The sequence below is a fragment of the Tetranychus urticae genome, chromosome 1, assembly GCF_039701765.1.
Source record: "Tetranychus urticae isolate SD_2017Ah chromosome 1, NJAU_TeUrti_SD_1.0, whole genome shotgun sequence".
Lineage (NCBI taxonomy): Eukaryota > Metazoa > Arthropoda > Arachnida > Trombidiformes > Tetranychidae > Tetranychus > Tetranychus urticae.
In genome coordinates, this window is record NC_142958.1 from 9,482,602 (window position 1) to 9,496,705 (window position 14,104).

The 14,104-nt window shown below is 31.9% G+C and overlaps 7 protein-coding genes across 7 annotated transcripts; 3 read left to right on the plus strand and 4 right to left on the minus strand.

Moving 5' to 3' along the window:
- Positions 1-21: 21 nt before the first annotated feature.
- Positions 22-1,071, minus strand: LOC107365437 (uncharacterized). Its single transcript, XM_089270145.1, has 3 exons — positions 798-1,071; positions 633-739; positions 22-525 (listed from the first exon to the last, which is right to left on the minus strand). The coding sequence occupies exons 1-3, from the start codon at positions 939-941 to the stop codon at positions 105-107; spliced, it is 672 nt and encodes a 223-aa protein (XP_089126271.1). The 5' UTR covers positions 942-1,071; the 3' UTR covers positions 22-104.
- Positions 1,072-1,209: 138 nt separating this feature from the next.
- LOC112539197 (uncharacterized) lies at positions 1,210-2,140 on the minus strand. The gene has a single exon (XM_025161519.2). The coding sequence runs from the start codon at positions 1,874-1,876 to the stop codon at positions 1,451-1,453; it is 426 nt and encodes a 141-aa protein (XP_025017287.2). The 5' UTR covers positions 1,877-2,140; the 3' UTR covers positions 1,210-1,450.
- Positions 2,141-3,382: 1,242 nt separating this feature from the next.
- Positions 3,383-4,471, minus strand: LOC107365472 (uncharacterized). The gene is made up of 4 exons (XM_015932981.2): positions 4,352-4,471; positions 4,151-4,248; positions 3,979-4,091; positions 3,383-3,900 (listed from the first exon to the last, which is right to left on the minus strand). The coding sequence occupies exons 1-4, from the start codon at positions 4,368-4,370 to the stop codon at positions 3,447-3,449; spliced, it is 684 nt and encodes a 227-aa protein (XP_015788467.2). The 5' UTR covers positions 4,371-4,471; the 3' UTR covers positions 3,383-3,446.
- Positions 4,472-4,718: 247 nt separating this feature from the next.
- On the plus strand, positions 4,719-5,872 carry LOC107365471 (uncharacterized). Its single transcript, XM_015932980.3, has 4 exons — positions 4,719-4,918; positions 4,980-5,083; positions 5,151-5,272; positions 5,351-5,872. The coding sequence occupies exons 1-4, from the start codon at positions 4,888-4,890 to the stop codon at positions 5,787-5,789; spliced, it is 696 nt and encodes a 231-aa protein (XP_015788466.2). The 5' UTR covers positions 4,719-4,887; the 3' UTR covers positions 5,790-5,872.
- Positions 5,873-7,888: 2,016 nt separating this feature from the next.
- Positions 7,889-9,042, plus strand: LOC149094529 (uncharacterized). The gene is made up of 4 exons (XM_089270146.1): positions 7,889-8,082; positions 8,143-8,246; positions 8,314-8,435; positions 8,515-9,042. Exons 1-4 carry the CDS (start codon positions 8,052-8,054, stop codon positions 8,951-8,953), a joined length of 696 nt encoding a protein of 231 aa, XP_089126272.1. The 5' UTR covers positions 7,889-8,051; the 3' UTR covers positions 8,954-9,042.
- A 1,265-nt stretch (positions 9,043-10,307) lies between these two features.
- Positions 10,308-12,015, plus strand: LOC107365473 (uncharacterized). Its single transcript, XM_015932982.3, has 4 exons — positions 10,308-10,470; positions 10,726-10,823; positions 10,881-10,987; positions 11,090-12,015. Exons 1-4 carry the CDS (start codon positions 10,452-10,454, stop codon positions 11,493-11,495), a joined length of 630 nt encoding a protein of 209 aa, XP_015788468.2. The 5' UTR covers positions 10,308-10,451; the 3' UTR covers positions 11,496-12,015.
- Positions 12,016-12,538: 523 nt separating this feature from the next.
- Positions 12,539-13,920, minus strand: LOC107365470 (uncharacterized). Its single transcript, XM_025161554.2, has 5 exons — positions 13,839-13,920; positions 13,614-13,696; positions 13,449-13,552; positions 13,283-13,395; positions 12,539-13,203 (listed from the first exon to the last, which is right to left on the minus strand). The coding sequence occupies exons 2-5, from the start codon at positions 13,642-13,644 to the stop codon at positions 12,723-12,725; spliced, it is 729 nt and encodes a 242-aa protein (XP_025017322.1). The 5' UTR covers positions 13,645-13,696; positions 13,839-13,920; the 3' UTR covers positions 12,539-12,722.
- Positions 13,921-14,104: the final 184 nt, after the last annotated feature.

Consider the following 14,104-nt stretch of genomic DNA (forward strand, 5'->3'; position numbering starts at 1 on the left):
GCCAGTAATGAAAATTTCATTGTGATTTATTATGGAATTCAAATCGGAAAGTTTATTGTGAAAATCACATTAAGTTAATTCGTTCATTCTTTAAATACAGATATTTAACCTGCAGATCTTAGGTAAAGTGGTCGTGGGCCAAATCTTATATGATGTACTGTAGCTAGTATCCTTTCCTTCTCATCACATCGCACTCCAAAATATTGTTTAATGTTGAACTTTCTGAAAATGATGTCCGCTCCAAGACAAAGATATCTTCTCAATGGTAAGATCAGCGGCGTAACTTTTTCATTCAATTCATCGTTATTAACAATATCTTTTAGTCTTTTGAAGTAAGCTTCATTGTGCTGGTGTTGACAGAAATCATAAGTGCAGACTCCTTCAGGAATACTGTCTTCCGCTACTAGCTTGAAATCCATTAAAATACGTTTGTATTTTTCCCATTCAAATCTTAAACAAAATGTGAGACGAAAACATTCGCCATCACGAATGCGTGCTTCACTGATATCTCGCCTACCTTGGATCCTGGAGACGTCCGAATCAAGATTGTAAATGAGTAAATATAAAAAGCAATTGATTAGTATGAATCTTATGACAGGTAATTTCAATTAATTACACAAATGTAACATTACCCTATCTGATTGACACAGCAAAAACTATCGGGTAGTGTAGTAGGGTAAGGTCGCACCAGGCTAAGAGATTTTGTATATCTATTTGGCACTCCAGTTATTGATTCCAGCTATAAATGTATAAATAATGAGTTATTGTCCAGAGACCAAATGATAAACTTTACTTACTTGATCAAATACTTGTTGGTATTTGTACTCATATCTTTTATCATTCCAATCAATGACTATTTCATGATATTCATCTAAATGTTTCACTTTGAATGTAGCTGAATAAAATGAAAGGTAAAGTGTGAATTGTCTTAAATTCATCATTAAAATAAAACTTACTTTTATCAAAATTGTTATCCTGTTCTGCCATTTCAATAAGTATTAGTATAAATATGGTTTTGAACTGAGCACCATGAAAAAGACGTAAGAAGAAAATGTCTTTAGCTCAAAGTAAACCTGACAATTATTGAAAAAACTTTTGGACTTGAAAAACTACCAGATTATTCGGCAAACAAGTGTCGACCTGAGCCAAAGCGCTCTTTTCAAACCAAACCGAAATATTCATTGCTGTAATTCATTGTTCCTCTTCTTCTGAAATACACATCAAAGCAACTTGATTTTTATTTAAAATAAAGATTTTTTTGTCTCGAAAAATGAATCATTTTCTGTTGAAAACGTTGATCCTCTCTGTATTCTCGCGTTCATTTGTCAAGTCAATGCATGGAAGCTTGATCACAGTTAACAATTTTTTCAATTTTATTTTGACAATAAACATTGTGAATAATAAACTTAATGTATGGCACATAAATACTAACAATTTTCAAAGATAACAATCAAACTTTCATTTCGGGGTTCATTAAGAGCACATTTCTATCATTATTGGGCTCACTTTCCTTGATTATCTCAGCTGGAGGTTGACCCCAGAAAGGTTCACCTCGGTTGATTATTTTCACAGTTTGCTTCGAGTTTGATTTACGACAACGTCTTGTATCCTTGTATTTACAAAAATCTCGGCCAAATGCTTTTAGATAACCATAACCCTTTTCCCTGTTGAAAGTACCATCAGGCTTATAAGCATATTCAATACCATAACCATAGCCATAATAGTTCCAAGGACCGGTACCATAAAGATGTTTTGGATCGTGTTCAGCCCGATGATCATACATTTTAACCCTCACAGGTCCCGAGTTGACAACGGGAACATCATGGATAACCATAAAGATGACAAATAACCAACAAATCAACTCCAAACTAGTCATTGTTATTCAATCCATGGATAAATTGGACACAAAATAAAAAGTGAAATAGTAAAAGTAAGAGAAATGTTGAAAACTAATGAATCACAACACAAGTCAATATCCAAATCACTTGGATCACTTCAATTTAACCAACATTTTGATTCTCATAATTTGAACATATCAATACAAATCAATACTTAGCAGCATAACATATCATAACTGAAACCAGTTTGTACCTTTTTTACCTTCTGCAAACAGTCAACGGAAGTTTAACTTGTCATAATAAATTTTTTGGTGATTCTAATCAACTCGTACCTTTACGTTCTCCTCCCTTCTTTCCTTCGTCTTCTTCGTCTTCCTCCCTTCCCTCATGTATCTTTAACTGTATCTCAAGTAAACCGTCAATCATCGACAATCAAAACATGCAACTAACATAAATTACCATTTACATGTAATTACTAATACTGTTGAAGCATTTTTTACTCACCTCACAACCACTTTATTGTTGTTCATTTTCAATACTGTTTTTTTATTACTTCATTCTTGCTCGATCCATTCATTTGAATAATTTTGATCCTAATTGCTTTTGATAGTTGGCCAAGCAGCAAGTGAAAAATAATAGTTTTAGGTTGACCAGCTAAACAAATGACAATTTCATTAATTTGATGGTTAAGGTTCTCGATTTTACAAAAAGATTTGCTTCTATTGTTTGGCTCATTTTCAATAATGGTTTAACCTTAACTTTATGAAACATTTTTTTGTTCAGCTTATTTGATCTTAGCAGATAATTGTGTTAACAATTCAAACAAAGAAAGGTGGTCTAAATTTCATTACAGTTTATTTGATTATATCGCCAAACAAATGGACACCGAGAGAAGTTTAATGTTGATTTGGGGTCGTTTGATAATAATAACTTTCAATTATTTACAATTTAATCTACGGATGAATGGTTAATCGAAACTTTAAATCTTTAAGTAAAATCGGCTAAATTTTAAGCCAGACTTAGTTCATTATTCAATCGAAATGGCGACTAGTTTAAAGTGACAAGAAATCAACGAACGATTGAGTTTCAATAATTTAAAAAAATGAACTCAAACCATGAACAAAATTTTGAAGACTTTACAAAGTTCGGTTAAAGAGGACGCTGAATCACTGATATCTTGCTTACCTTGGATCCTAGAGATGTCCAAATCAAGATTGTAAATAATATGATCACGAAGCAATTAGTTAGTATGCATCTTATGACAATTTTTCAATTGATTATGTAACATTGCCTTAACTGAACAACAATTTTCGCCGTGCTGACTTTCAAGTTATAAAGTCTTGGAATCTTTTTAAGTTATTTGTCCATTTCTCAAAATGATTAAAACTCAAATGGACTGTTGACAAAAATGATAAGTGCAAGCTCCTTCAAGAATGCTGTCTTCAGCTATTAGTCTGTAATTCATACAAATACGGTTGTATTTATCCAATTCAAATCTTAACTAAATGTAATGAACTGAATGTTATTCACCATAATGAAATTCAAGGAGGAAAAGTTTATTGAGAAAATCACATTTAGTTCATTTGTTAATTCGTTGAATACAGATATTTAACCTCGAGTTCTTAGATAAAGATAATCTTGACGTTCATCACCATTCTCTTCAATTTCTTCTCTTCGATACTCAACACAAATTAAATGAAAATATTGTTGAATATTGAATTCTCTGAAAATAGTATCCGCTTCCGAAAACAAATGTCTTTCCAGCAATGACTGGACAAGTGGCGCAATTTTCGCATTCAATTCATCATTGCAAACGAGATCTATCAACCTTTTAAAGTGACTTTCAGTGCATTGATATTGACAGAAATCTCGACTGCAGACTCCTCTAGTAACGTAACTTTCTCTTACTAGACCATAGGCCATACTTATACGTTTGGAAACAAAAGGATTATAATAAGCACAATATTTGAGGTGAAAACGGTCACCATCGCGGATAATTTGCCTATGCATATTACTGAAGCGAGGATCATTGTGAAAATTCGGTAACAAATCAGGAGTGTACCTATGAAAAAAAGATAAGAAACAATTTATATATTACATCCTAAGCTAAAAGATTTAAAAAAGTGAAATGTAAGATTACGCTTTCCGGTTGATGCAGTCCAATGACAAGATACGGGGCAAGTTAACTTCGTCGGGTCTTGGTATATGAACACTACTTGTGTATCTACTTGGTACTCCAGTTATCGATTCCAACTATAAATGTATAACAAAATGAGTTATTGTCCAAAGACCAAATGAGTAACTATACTTACCTGTTCAAATATTTGTTGGAATTTGTCTACATATCTATCATCGTTCCAATTAATGACTATGTCATGATATTCATCTAAATGCTTCACTTTGAAAGTAACTGAGTAAAATGAAAGGTAAAGATTGAATTAGTTTGGAATCATAAATAAAATGGAACTTACTTTAGTCAGAATTATTTTGAATTGCAGATAAAATCAACTTACTTTTATCCTGTTTTGGCATTTTAACAAATATCAATAGCAATATGTGTCTGAATTGGAAAATAGGAAATAAGTGAAGTTAAAACTAAAATACAAAAAAGTTTTGATCAAATGTTGATGTTGAATAAAACACTATTGGTCGAAAAAAGTTTTCACCTGAATCAAAGCGCTCTTTTCAAACAAAGCATAAAACACTAAAATTGTAAATCTATTGTATTTGAGTTTATAAGTTATGTTGTCTATTATTCAGTCAGTCAGATTGTTCATCCTTAATGGACTGGACGTTATGAGGTTAAAAAATTATCACAGTGATGATGCTTTTAAAAAATATAAATTGTCGACTCCGGTATGAAATAATTTTTGTGGAAAGTAGCCGAAAGTGGGAAGCGAGAGTGAGCCGACGGCTACTTCTACAGCCGTTTGCTTCTCTTTCAAGTCCAAACTTTTTTGAATTTTTGTCAGTTTTACTCAAGATTTCGCTTCTCCACGTGTTCAGTGTTTCCTAGTTCAGACACAGATTGATAACGATACTTGTTAAAATGGCAGAACAGAATAACAATTCTAATAGAAGTAAGTTTCATTTTATTTATGGATTTAAAATAATCCTCTCTCTGTCTTTCATTTTATTTAGTTACTTTCAAAGTGAAGCATTTGGATGAATATCATGACATAGTCATTGATGTGAATGCTGACAGATATAAATACAAACACCAGCAACAGCCAATATTTGAACAGGTTAGTAAAGTTCTACATTCCATCTTTGACTCATCGTAATAACTCATCATTATCTATAAATTTATAGCTGGAATCAATAACTGGAGTACCAAGTAGATATACAACTGATGTTATTTTTCATAGAAACCTTTACCCTTCCAACGCTCCTGTTGCTCTTTGGGCTCCGATGGACTTTTACAACCAAAAAGCGTAATACAACATTTCACTAATTGATATCATTTATCATAATATCTTGATTAATTAATTTCTCTCAACTTTTTTTCTTAGATTCGTTCCTAATTCGGTTATGGGATACGGTGAAAATCAAGATATCTCCAAGGTAAACCTTCGTGATGGTGAGCGCTTTCATATCCAATATTATGCTCATTATGACCACTATATTTGTAAACGTATAAGTTTTCGGTATGTGCTAGTAGCAGAAAGAGATGTTCCTGAAGAAGGCTGCAATCGACATCTCTGTCAATATCAATGCACTGCTAGTTACTTTAAAAAGTTGAAAGATCTCGTTTGTAATGATGCATTGAATGAGAAAATTGACCAGCTTGTCTTACCATTACTTGACCACTATTTGCCTGAGGAAGAGGAGAAGATCTTCAGTGAGTTCAATATTAAACAATATTTATATCCAGCTTGTTTAGGTTATTTTGATTCACGACAGTCTCGTTTTGCCCGCCGATTTCAAGTTTATCTAAGAACCCGAGGTTAAATATCTGTATTTAAAGGATAAATGAATGTAATTTTCCTCAGTAAACTTTTCTTGTTTCAAGGTAAATAAAAAGAATGAAATCTCGACAATGTTTAAAAAATTTACTTGTTCCATGAGCTAAATCACAATTTATAGGGATCTTACAAACATATGGATGATAAGTAAATTAAGTAAATTGTTTATTACATATTTTTGGAAACAGTTTAACAATTGAAAAATAAAGGTTATTATTTACACCGTTTTAAATGTTTGTGAATTTAATAATCGTTTGCATTTTCTGATGAGACTAAATCATTAATTTTAACATCTTGTTCTTCTGCCCATTGTAAAACATCATCGATAACCACTAGTGCGTCAGAAATCAGTTCTTCTCAGTTGATGTTGAACGGCAAAACTTGACCAAACTATATTCATCGAGCTGATTGGAAAATAAAATAAAAATCCATTAATCGTTTGATGAAAATTGGACCATAAATAGTTTGAATCTAGACAATAAATTGAAAATATCTAGAGTTTAACAAAAACAACAATTTTCGCCGTGCTGACTTTCAAGTTATAAAGTCTTGGAATCTTTTTAAGTTATTTGTCCATTTCTCAAAATGATTGAAACTCAAGCGGACTGTTGACAAAAATGATAAGTGCAGGCTCCTTCAGGAATGCTGTCTTCAGCTACTAGCTTGAAATCCATTAAAATACGTTTGTATTTTTCCCATTCAAATTTTAAACGAAATGCAATGAACTGAATGTTATTCACCATAATGAAATTCAAGGAGGAAAAGTTTATTGAGAAAATCACATTTAGTTCATTCGTTAATTCGTTGAATACAGATATTTAACCTCGAGTTCTTAGATAAAGATAATCTTGGCGTTCATCACCATTCTCTTCAATTTCTTCTCTTCGATACTCAACACAAATTAAATGAAAATATTGTTGAATATTGAATTCTCTGAAAATAGTATTTGCTTCCGAAAACAAGTGTCTTTCCAGCAATGGCTGGACAAGCGGCGCTATTTTCTTATTCAATTCATCATTACTAACGAGATCTTTCAACCTTTTAAAGTGACTTTCAGTGCATTGATGTTGACAGAAATCTTGACTGCAGACTCCTTCAGTAACGTAACTTTCTCTTACTAGACCATAGTCCATACTTATACGTTTGGAAACGTAATGATAATAATAAGCGCAATATTTGAGGTGAAAACGGTCACCATCACAGATATGCCTACGCATATTACAGAAGCGAGAATCATTCTCAAAATTAGGTAACAAATCAGGAGTGTACCTATGAATAAAGATAAGAAACAATTAAAATATTACATCCTAAGCTAAAAGATTTAAAAAAGTGAAATGTAAGATTACGCTTTCCGGTTGATGCAGCCCAATGCCAAGAGACCAGGAAAGTTAACTTCGTCGGGTCTTGGTATATAAACACTACTTGTGTATCTATTTGGTACGCCAGTTATCGATTCCAACTATAAATGTACAGATAATGAGTTATTGTCCAAAGACCAAATGAGTAACTATACTTACCTGTTCAAATATTTGTTGGAATTTGTCTACATATCTATCATCGTTCCAATCAATAACTATATCGTGATATTCATCTAAATGCTTCACTTTGAAAGTAACTGAGTGAAATGAAAGGTAAAGATTGAATTAGTTTGGAATCATATATAAAATGGAACTTACTTTAGTCAGAATTATTTTGAATTGCAGATAAAATCAACTTACTTTTATCCTGTTTTGGCATTTTAACAAATATCAATAGCAATATGTGTCTGAATTGGAAAATAGGAAATAAGTGAAGTCAAAACTAAAATACAAAAAAGTTTTGATCAAATGTTGATGTTGAATACAACACTATTGGTCGAAAAAAGTTTTCACCTGAATCAAAGCGCTCTTTTCAAACAAAGCATAAAACACTAAAATTGTAAATCTATTGTATTTGAGTTTATAAGTTATGTTGTCTGTTATTCAGTCAGTCAGATTGTTCATCCTTAATGGACTGGACGTTATGTGGTTAAAAAATTATCACAGTGATGACGCTTTTAAAAAATATAAATTGTCGACTCCGGTATGAAATAATTTTTGTGGAAAGTAGCCGAAAGTGGGAAGCGAGAGTGAGCCGACGGTTACTTCTACAGTCGTTTGCTTCTCTTTCAAGTCCAAACTTTTTTGAATTTTTGTCAGTTTTACTCAAGCTTCTCCACGTGTTCAGTGTTTCTTAGTTCAGACACATATTGATAACGATACTTGTTAAAATGGCAGAACAGAATAACAATTCTAATAGAAGTAAGTTAATTTTATTTATGGATTTAAAATAATCCTCTCTCTGTATTTCATTTTATTCAGTTACTTTCAAAGTGAAGCATTTGGATGAATATCATGACATAGTCATTGATGTGAATGCTGACAGATATAAATACAAACACCAGCAACAGCCAATATTTGAACAGGTCAGTAAAGTTCCACATTCTATCTTTGACTCATCGTAATAACTCATCATTATCTATAAATTTATAGCTGGAATCAATAACTGGAGTACCAAGTAGATATACAACTGATGTTATTTTTCATAGAAACATTTACCCTTCCAACGCTCCTAATGCACTTTGGGTTCCGATGGCCTTTTACAACCAAATAGCGTAATACAACATTTCACTAATTGATGTCATTTATCATAATATCTTGATTAATTAATTTTCGTTCAACTTTTTTTCTTAGATTCGTTCCTAATTCGGTTATGGGATACGGTGAAAATCAAGATATCTCCAAGGTAAACCTTCGTGATGGTGAGCGCTTTCATATCCAATATTATGCTCATTATGACCACTTTATTTGTAAACGTATAAGTTTTGGGTATGTGCTAGTAGCAGAAAGAGATGTTCCTGAAGAAGGCTGCAATCGACATCTCTGTCAATATCGTTGCACTCAAAGTTACTTTAAAAAGTTGAAAGATCTCGTTTGTAATGAAGCATTGAATGAGAAAATTAACCAGCTTGTCTTACCATTACTTGACCACTATTTGCCTGAGGAAGAGGAGAAGATCTTCAGTGAGTTCAATATTAAACAATATTTATATCCAGCTTGTTTAGGTTATTTTGATTCACGACAGACTCGTTTTGCCCGCCGATTTCAAGTTTATTTAAGAACCCAAGGTTAAATATCTGTATTTAATGGATAAATGAATATAATTTTCCTCAGTAAACTTTTCTTGTTTCAAAGTGAATAAAAAGAATGAAATCTTGGCAATGTTTTGAAAATTTATTTGTTCCATGAGCTAAATCTCAATTTATAGGGATCTCACAAACATATGGATGATAAGTAAATTAAGTAAATTGTTTATTACATATTTTTGGAATCAGTTTAACAATTGTAAAATAAAGGTTATTATTTACACCGTTTTAAATGTTTGTGAATTTAGTGATTAGGTAACTAATCGTTTGCATTTTCTGTTGGGTCAATATCATCAATTTTAACATCTTGTTCTTCTGCCCATTGTAAAACATCATCGATAAACACTAAAGCGTCAGAAATCAGTTCTTCTTCGTTGATGTTGAACGGCAAAAACTTGACCAAACTATATTCATCGAGCTGATTGGAAAATAAATAAAAATCAATTAATCGTTTGATAAAAATTGGACAATAAATAGTTTGAATCTAGACAATAAATTGAAAATATCTAGAGTTTAACATAAACAACGATTTTCGCCGTGCTGACTTACAAGTTATAAAGTCTTGGAATCTTTTTAAGTTATTTGTCCATTTCTCAAAATGATTAAAACTCAAATGGACTGTTGACAAAAATGATAAGTGCAGGCTCCTTCAGGAATGCTGTCTTCAGCTACTAGCTTGTAGCATATGAAAATACGGTTGTATTTATCCCATTCAAATTTTAACCAAAATGCAATTAACTGAATGTTATTCACCAGAATGAAATTCAAAGAGGAAAAGTTTATTGAGAAAATCACATTTAGTTCATTCGTTAATTCGTTGAATACAGATATTTAACCTCGAGTTCTTAGATAAAGATAATCTTGGCGTTCATCACCATTCTGTTCAATTTCTTCTCTTCGATACTCAACACAAATTAAATGAAAATATTGTTGAATATTGAATTCTCTGAAAATAGTATCCGCTTCCGAAAACAAATTTCTTTCCATTAATGACTGGACAAGCGGCGCAATTTTTGCATTCATTTCATAGTGCATACTTATACGTTTGGAAACTCTATGATCATAATAAACACGATATTTGAGTGAAAACGGTCACCATCATACCGGATAATTTACCTTTGGATATCACTGAAGCGAAAATCGCTGCAAAAATTTGGTAACAAATCAGGAATGTATCTATGAAAAAAAGATAAGAAGCAATGTAGATGTACAGATGCTCAAAAATTCTTAAGCTAGCTTCAGATTAAGGCTTTTCTATTCATTAAACGAAAAATTTACAATTGTTAGTTATTATTGGTGGTATCAGATACATATATCGGATAGAATCTTTGTGTACATATAACCTCAACCGTTCAAAAGTTCTTTTGAAATCAAAGTTTGAATTTTTGTCAGTTTTACTTTGCGTGGAAGATAGTTTCAATTTTTTCTTATTAAGCAGTTAAGAGTCTTAACTTAAGACACAAATTGGCATTGACACTTGTTAAAATGAAAGGACTGAATATAAGTAAGTTTTATTTTATTAAAAGGGTGTTCAATTTGTCCAACTTCCAAACTGGAGGAGCTTAAGCTATGATAACAATGATCCCAATAACAAAAGTAAAGAGTGAAAGGCAAAATGTTGTCTTTTCTTGAGTTATCTTGCTTATAATGTTTTTGATTGTGATTATCATAATTTAAGCCACATCAGTTTGGAAGTAGATACATTGAACATCCTTTATGAATTTAAGATTATTCACACTTAACCTTTCATTTCATTCAGCTACTTTCAAAGTGAAGCATTTAGATGAATATCATGACATAGTCATTGATTGGAATGATAATAGATATGAATATAAATACCAACAATTATTTGAACAGGTAAGTTAAGTCTATTATTCAATATTGAAAAATAACTTATCATTTATACATTTATAGCTGGAATCAATAACTGGAGTACCAAATAGATATATACATGAGCTTGGCTTGGTAAGACCTTACCCTACTACACTACCCGGTATTGTTTGCTACGTCAACGAGGAAAGGTAATGTTACTGTTGCATAATTTTAATTATTTAGCATAAGATGCATACTTATTAATTTTTCTTTACATTATGTATTCAAAATCTTGATTTGAACATCTCCAGGATCCAAGGTATAGATATCCATGGAGCACGTATTCGCAATGGTGAATGTTTTCGTCTCAAATGCTGGTTAAAATTTGAATGGTTTAAATACAACCGTATTTTAATGAATTACAAACTAGTAGCTGAAGACAGCATTCCTGAAGGAGCTTGCACTTATGATTTCTGTCAACACCAGTTCAATGCAACTTACTTTAAAAGACTAAAAGATATTGTTAATAACGATGAATTGAATGCAAAAGTTTCGCAGCTGATCCGATCGTTGAGAAGAATTTCGTATGTAACAGCGGACAACATTTTCAGAAAGTTCAACATTCTACAATATATTTGTGTGCAGTGTGTTGTGTATGAAATGCTGTTTTATGATAGTATTGTCCCACGCCCACTTTACCTGAGGTGTGCAGGTTAAATATCTGTATTTAATAAAAGCACGAATGAACTGGATGTACTTTTTTCCATCATGTCCATAATGTTGCCAAATGAAGGCACGATGAGAGAAATTGAATGACGATTGAATGGCCATAAAATAAGAATCACGTTCAAGTATTTACAATTTTTTCATCCACCGATCCACGAATGATTGATCGAAACTTCAAATCTTAAGTCAGCTCGACTTACTTGTCAGTCTATTATTCAACCGAAATGGCTGCTAAATAAGTCCATCGTGCCAAAAAATTTCATAAGCAATTGAGCTTTAATAATTTTGAGCAATGGCAAAATAACTTGATAAGATTTCCCAGACTTCTGGTCTTAAAAGTCAGCACGGCGAAAAAATGTCCGGTTAAGGTAATGTTACATCATTCATCCGTGAATTAAATTGTAAATAATTGAAAGTTGTCGTATTATCAAACGACCCCAAATCAACATTAAATAACTCTCGGTGTTCATTCGTTTTTGCGATATAATTAAATAAACTGTAATGAAATTTAGATCACCTTTCTTTGTTTAAATTGTTAGCACAATTGTCTGTTAAGATCAATTAAGTTGAACAAAAAATCAAAAAAGCAATGAATTAATATAAATCCTAAGCTGCATGATTTGCTAGAGTGAAATGTGAGATTACGCTTTGAGGTTTTCGCAAAACCATGGAATGACATAAGAAAAGTTAACAGGTCTTGGGACGAAAAAATAGTTATGTATCTACTTGGTACTCCAGTTATTGATTCCAGATATAAATGTATTTCAAAATAAGTTACTGTCCAAAGGCCAAAAGATAGACTTTACTTACCTGTTCAAATAATTGTTGATATTTATATTCATGTCTATCATCATTCCAATCAATGACTATATCATGATATTCATCTAAATGCTTCACTTTGAAAGTAGCTAAATGAAATGACAGGTACTGACCTTCTACAAAAATTAACTTTACGATCATGAAGACTCAGAAAAGAACATTTTATTTCGATTTTAATACTTCCATTTTCATAAGAAAATATTGAAACTTTTGGGTTAACCTTCAGCTTTTACATCTTGTCATTAAAGATGACAGAATAAATGTTTAAAATTTTATTCAAATTATGATGAGCATTTATTTAAGAAGACAATATGAAAACTTGCAGATTCATTATACAAATGAAAGAGAAAGAGTTTGCTAAGAAAAATTACATTAAGTCGATTCGTTGAATACAGATATTTAACCTCGGGTTCTTAGATAAAGATCTCGGTGTTGTTGGTCAATCCATAACGTTCTTGGCCTGCGCTGTTCGACACAATTTATCCTTAAATATTGTTTAATATTGAACTCACTGAAAATCTTGACCGCTTCTGAATACCTCTCACGTATTAATTGACGACGTTCATTCATTAATGGCTCGACAAGCTGAGTAATTTTCTCATTCAATTCATCATTACTAACGAGATCTTTCAACCTTTTAAAGTGACTTTCAGTGCATTGATGTTGACAGAAATCTTGACTGCAGGCTCCTTCAGTAACGTATCTTTCAGCTACTAAAAAATACCCCAAACTTATACGTTTGGAAACTCTATAAGCATACTCAGCATAATATTGGAGGTGATAACGCTCGCCATCACGAATTTTTCGCGGTCGGGTATCATCTTCCCGATAATCATCGCGTGAATAGTTGGGAAAATTCGGTAACAAATCAGGAGTGTACCTATGAAAAAAAGATAAGAAGCAATGAATTAATATAAATCCTGAGCTAAATGATTTAAAAAAGTGAAATGTAGGATTACGCTTTGTGGTTGAAGAAGCCAACTGAAAAGGTACGGGGCAAGTTAACTTCGTCGGGCCATGGTATATAAACACTACTTGTGTATCTAGTTGGTACTCCAGTTATCGACTCAAGCTATAAATGGATATACAATCAGTTACTGTTCAAAGGTTAATTGATAGACTTACCTGTTCAAATACTTGTTGGTACATGTTTGGATATCGACATCTATCCTTAGAACAATCAATGACTATGTCATGATATTCATTCAAATGCTTCACTTTGAAAGTAACTGAGTAAAATGACAGAGAAAGAGTGAATTATCTTAAATTCATCAATAAAACAAAACTTACTTTTATCAGAATTGTTATTATGTTGTGCCATCCCAACTAGTATCAATATGTGTCTAGGAACATGAAACAGTGAAAGGTTTGAACTGAAAGCAAAAGTGGAAGGGACGGAATTGAAAAGGTTTAGAAACAAGCAAAGAGCAATATTATTGGCCGAAAACAAGTTTCAAGACATGATGAACTTATTCTAGTCAGAATTATTTTGAATTGCAGATAAAATGAACTTACTTTTTAATTTTAATTTAACTTATTTAATTACAATTTTAACAGATATCAATATTAATATGTGTCTGAACTGGAAATAAGTGAAGTTAAAACTAAAATAATATAAAAAAGTTTTGAACAAAGGCTGATGGTTAATACAACACTATTGGTCTAAAAAAAGTTTTGACCTGAGCCAAAGCGCTCTTTTCAAACAGAGCATAAAACACTAAAATTGTAAATATTTGAGTCCATGAGTGATGAATGAATGAGCGCATTGCTTTTCGCAATTA

What these genes read in the sequence shown, in the direction of transcription:
- LOC107365437 (XM_089270145.1), bottom strand. Translation starts at nt 941, where the DNA reads ATGATGAATTTAAGACAATTCACACTTTACCTTTCATTTTATTCAGCT. An exon ending in ACCAACAAGTATTTGATCAA is followed by an intron (nt 740 to 797) that starts GTAAGTAAAGTT and finishes ATACATTTATAG; the next exon opens with CTGGAATCAATAACTGGAGT. An exon ending in TGCTGTGTCAATCAGATAGG is followed by an intron (nt 526 to 632) that starts GTAATGTTACAT and finishes GGACGTCTCCAG; the next exon opens with GATCCAAGGTAGGCGAGATA.
- LOC112539197 (XM_025161519.2), bottom strand. Translation starts at nt 1,876, where the DNA reads ATGACTAGTTTGGAGTTGATTTGTTGGTTATTTGTCATCTTTATGGTT.
- LOC107365472 (XM_015932981.2), bottom strand. An exon ending in TCCAACAAATATTTGAACAG is followed by an intron (nt 4,092 to 4,150) that starts GTAAGTATAGTT and finishes ATACATTTATAG; the next exon opens with TTGGAATCGATAACTGGAGT. An exon ending in GACTGCATCAACCGGAAAGC is followed by an intron (nt 3,901 to 3,978) that starts GTAATCTTACAT and finishes TTTTTTTCATAG; the next exon opens with GTACACTCCTGATTTGTTAC.
- LOC107365471 (XM_015932980.3), top strand. Translation starts at nt 4,888, where the DNA reads ATGGCAGAACAGAATAACAATTCTAATAGAA. An exon ending in GAATAACAATTCTAATAGAA is followed by an intron (nt 4,919 to 4,979) that starts GTAAGTTTCATT and finishes CATTTTATTTAG; the next exon opens with TTACTTTCAAAGTGAAGCAT. An exon ending in GACTTTTACAACCAAAAAGC is followed by an intron (nt 5,273 to 5,350) that starts GTAATACAACAT and finishes TTTTTTTCTTAG; the next exon opens with ATTCGTTCCTAATTCGGTTA.
- LOC149094529 (XM_089270146.1), top strand. Translation starts at nt 8,052, where the DNA reads ATGGCAGAACAGAATAACAATTCTAATAGAA. An exon ending in AACAGCCAATATTTGAACAG is followed by an intron (nt 8,247 to 8,313) that starts GTCAGTAAAGTT and finishes ATAAATTTATAG; the next exon opens with CTGGAATCAATAACTGGAGT. An exon ending in GCCTTTTACAACCAAATAGC is followed by an intron (nt 8,436 to 8,514) that starts GTAATACAACAT and finishes TTTTTTTCTTAG; the next exon opens with ATTCGTTCCTAATTCGGTTA.
- LOC107365473 (XM_015932982.3), top strand. An exon ending in ACCAACAATTATTTGAACAG is followed by an intron (nt 10,824 to 10,880) that starts GTAAGTTAAGTC and finishes ATACATTTATAG; the next exon opens with CTGGAATCAATAACTGGAGT. An exon ending in TGCTACGTCAACGAGGAAAG is followed by an intron (nt 10,988 to 11,089) that starts GTAATGTTACTG and finishes GAACATCTCCAG; the next exon opens with GATCCAAGGTATAGATATCC.
- LOC107365470 (XM_025161554.2), bottom strand. Translation starts at nt 13,644, where the DNA reads ATGGCACAACATAATAACAATTCTGATAAAA. An exon ending in TAATAACAATTCTGATAAAA is followed by an intron (nt 13,553 to 13,613) that starts GTAAGTTTTGTT and finishes CATTTTACTCAG; the next exon opens with TTACTTTCAAAGTGAAGCAT. An exon ending in GGCTTCTTCAACCACAAAGC is followed by an intron (nt 13,204 to 13,282) that starts GTAATCCTACAT and finishes TTTTTTTCATAG; the next exon opens with GTACACTCCTGATTTGTTAC.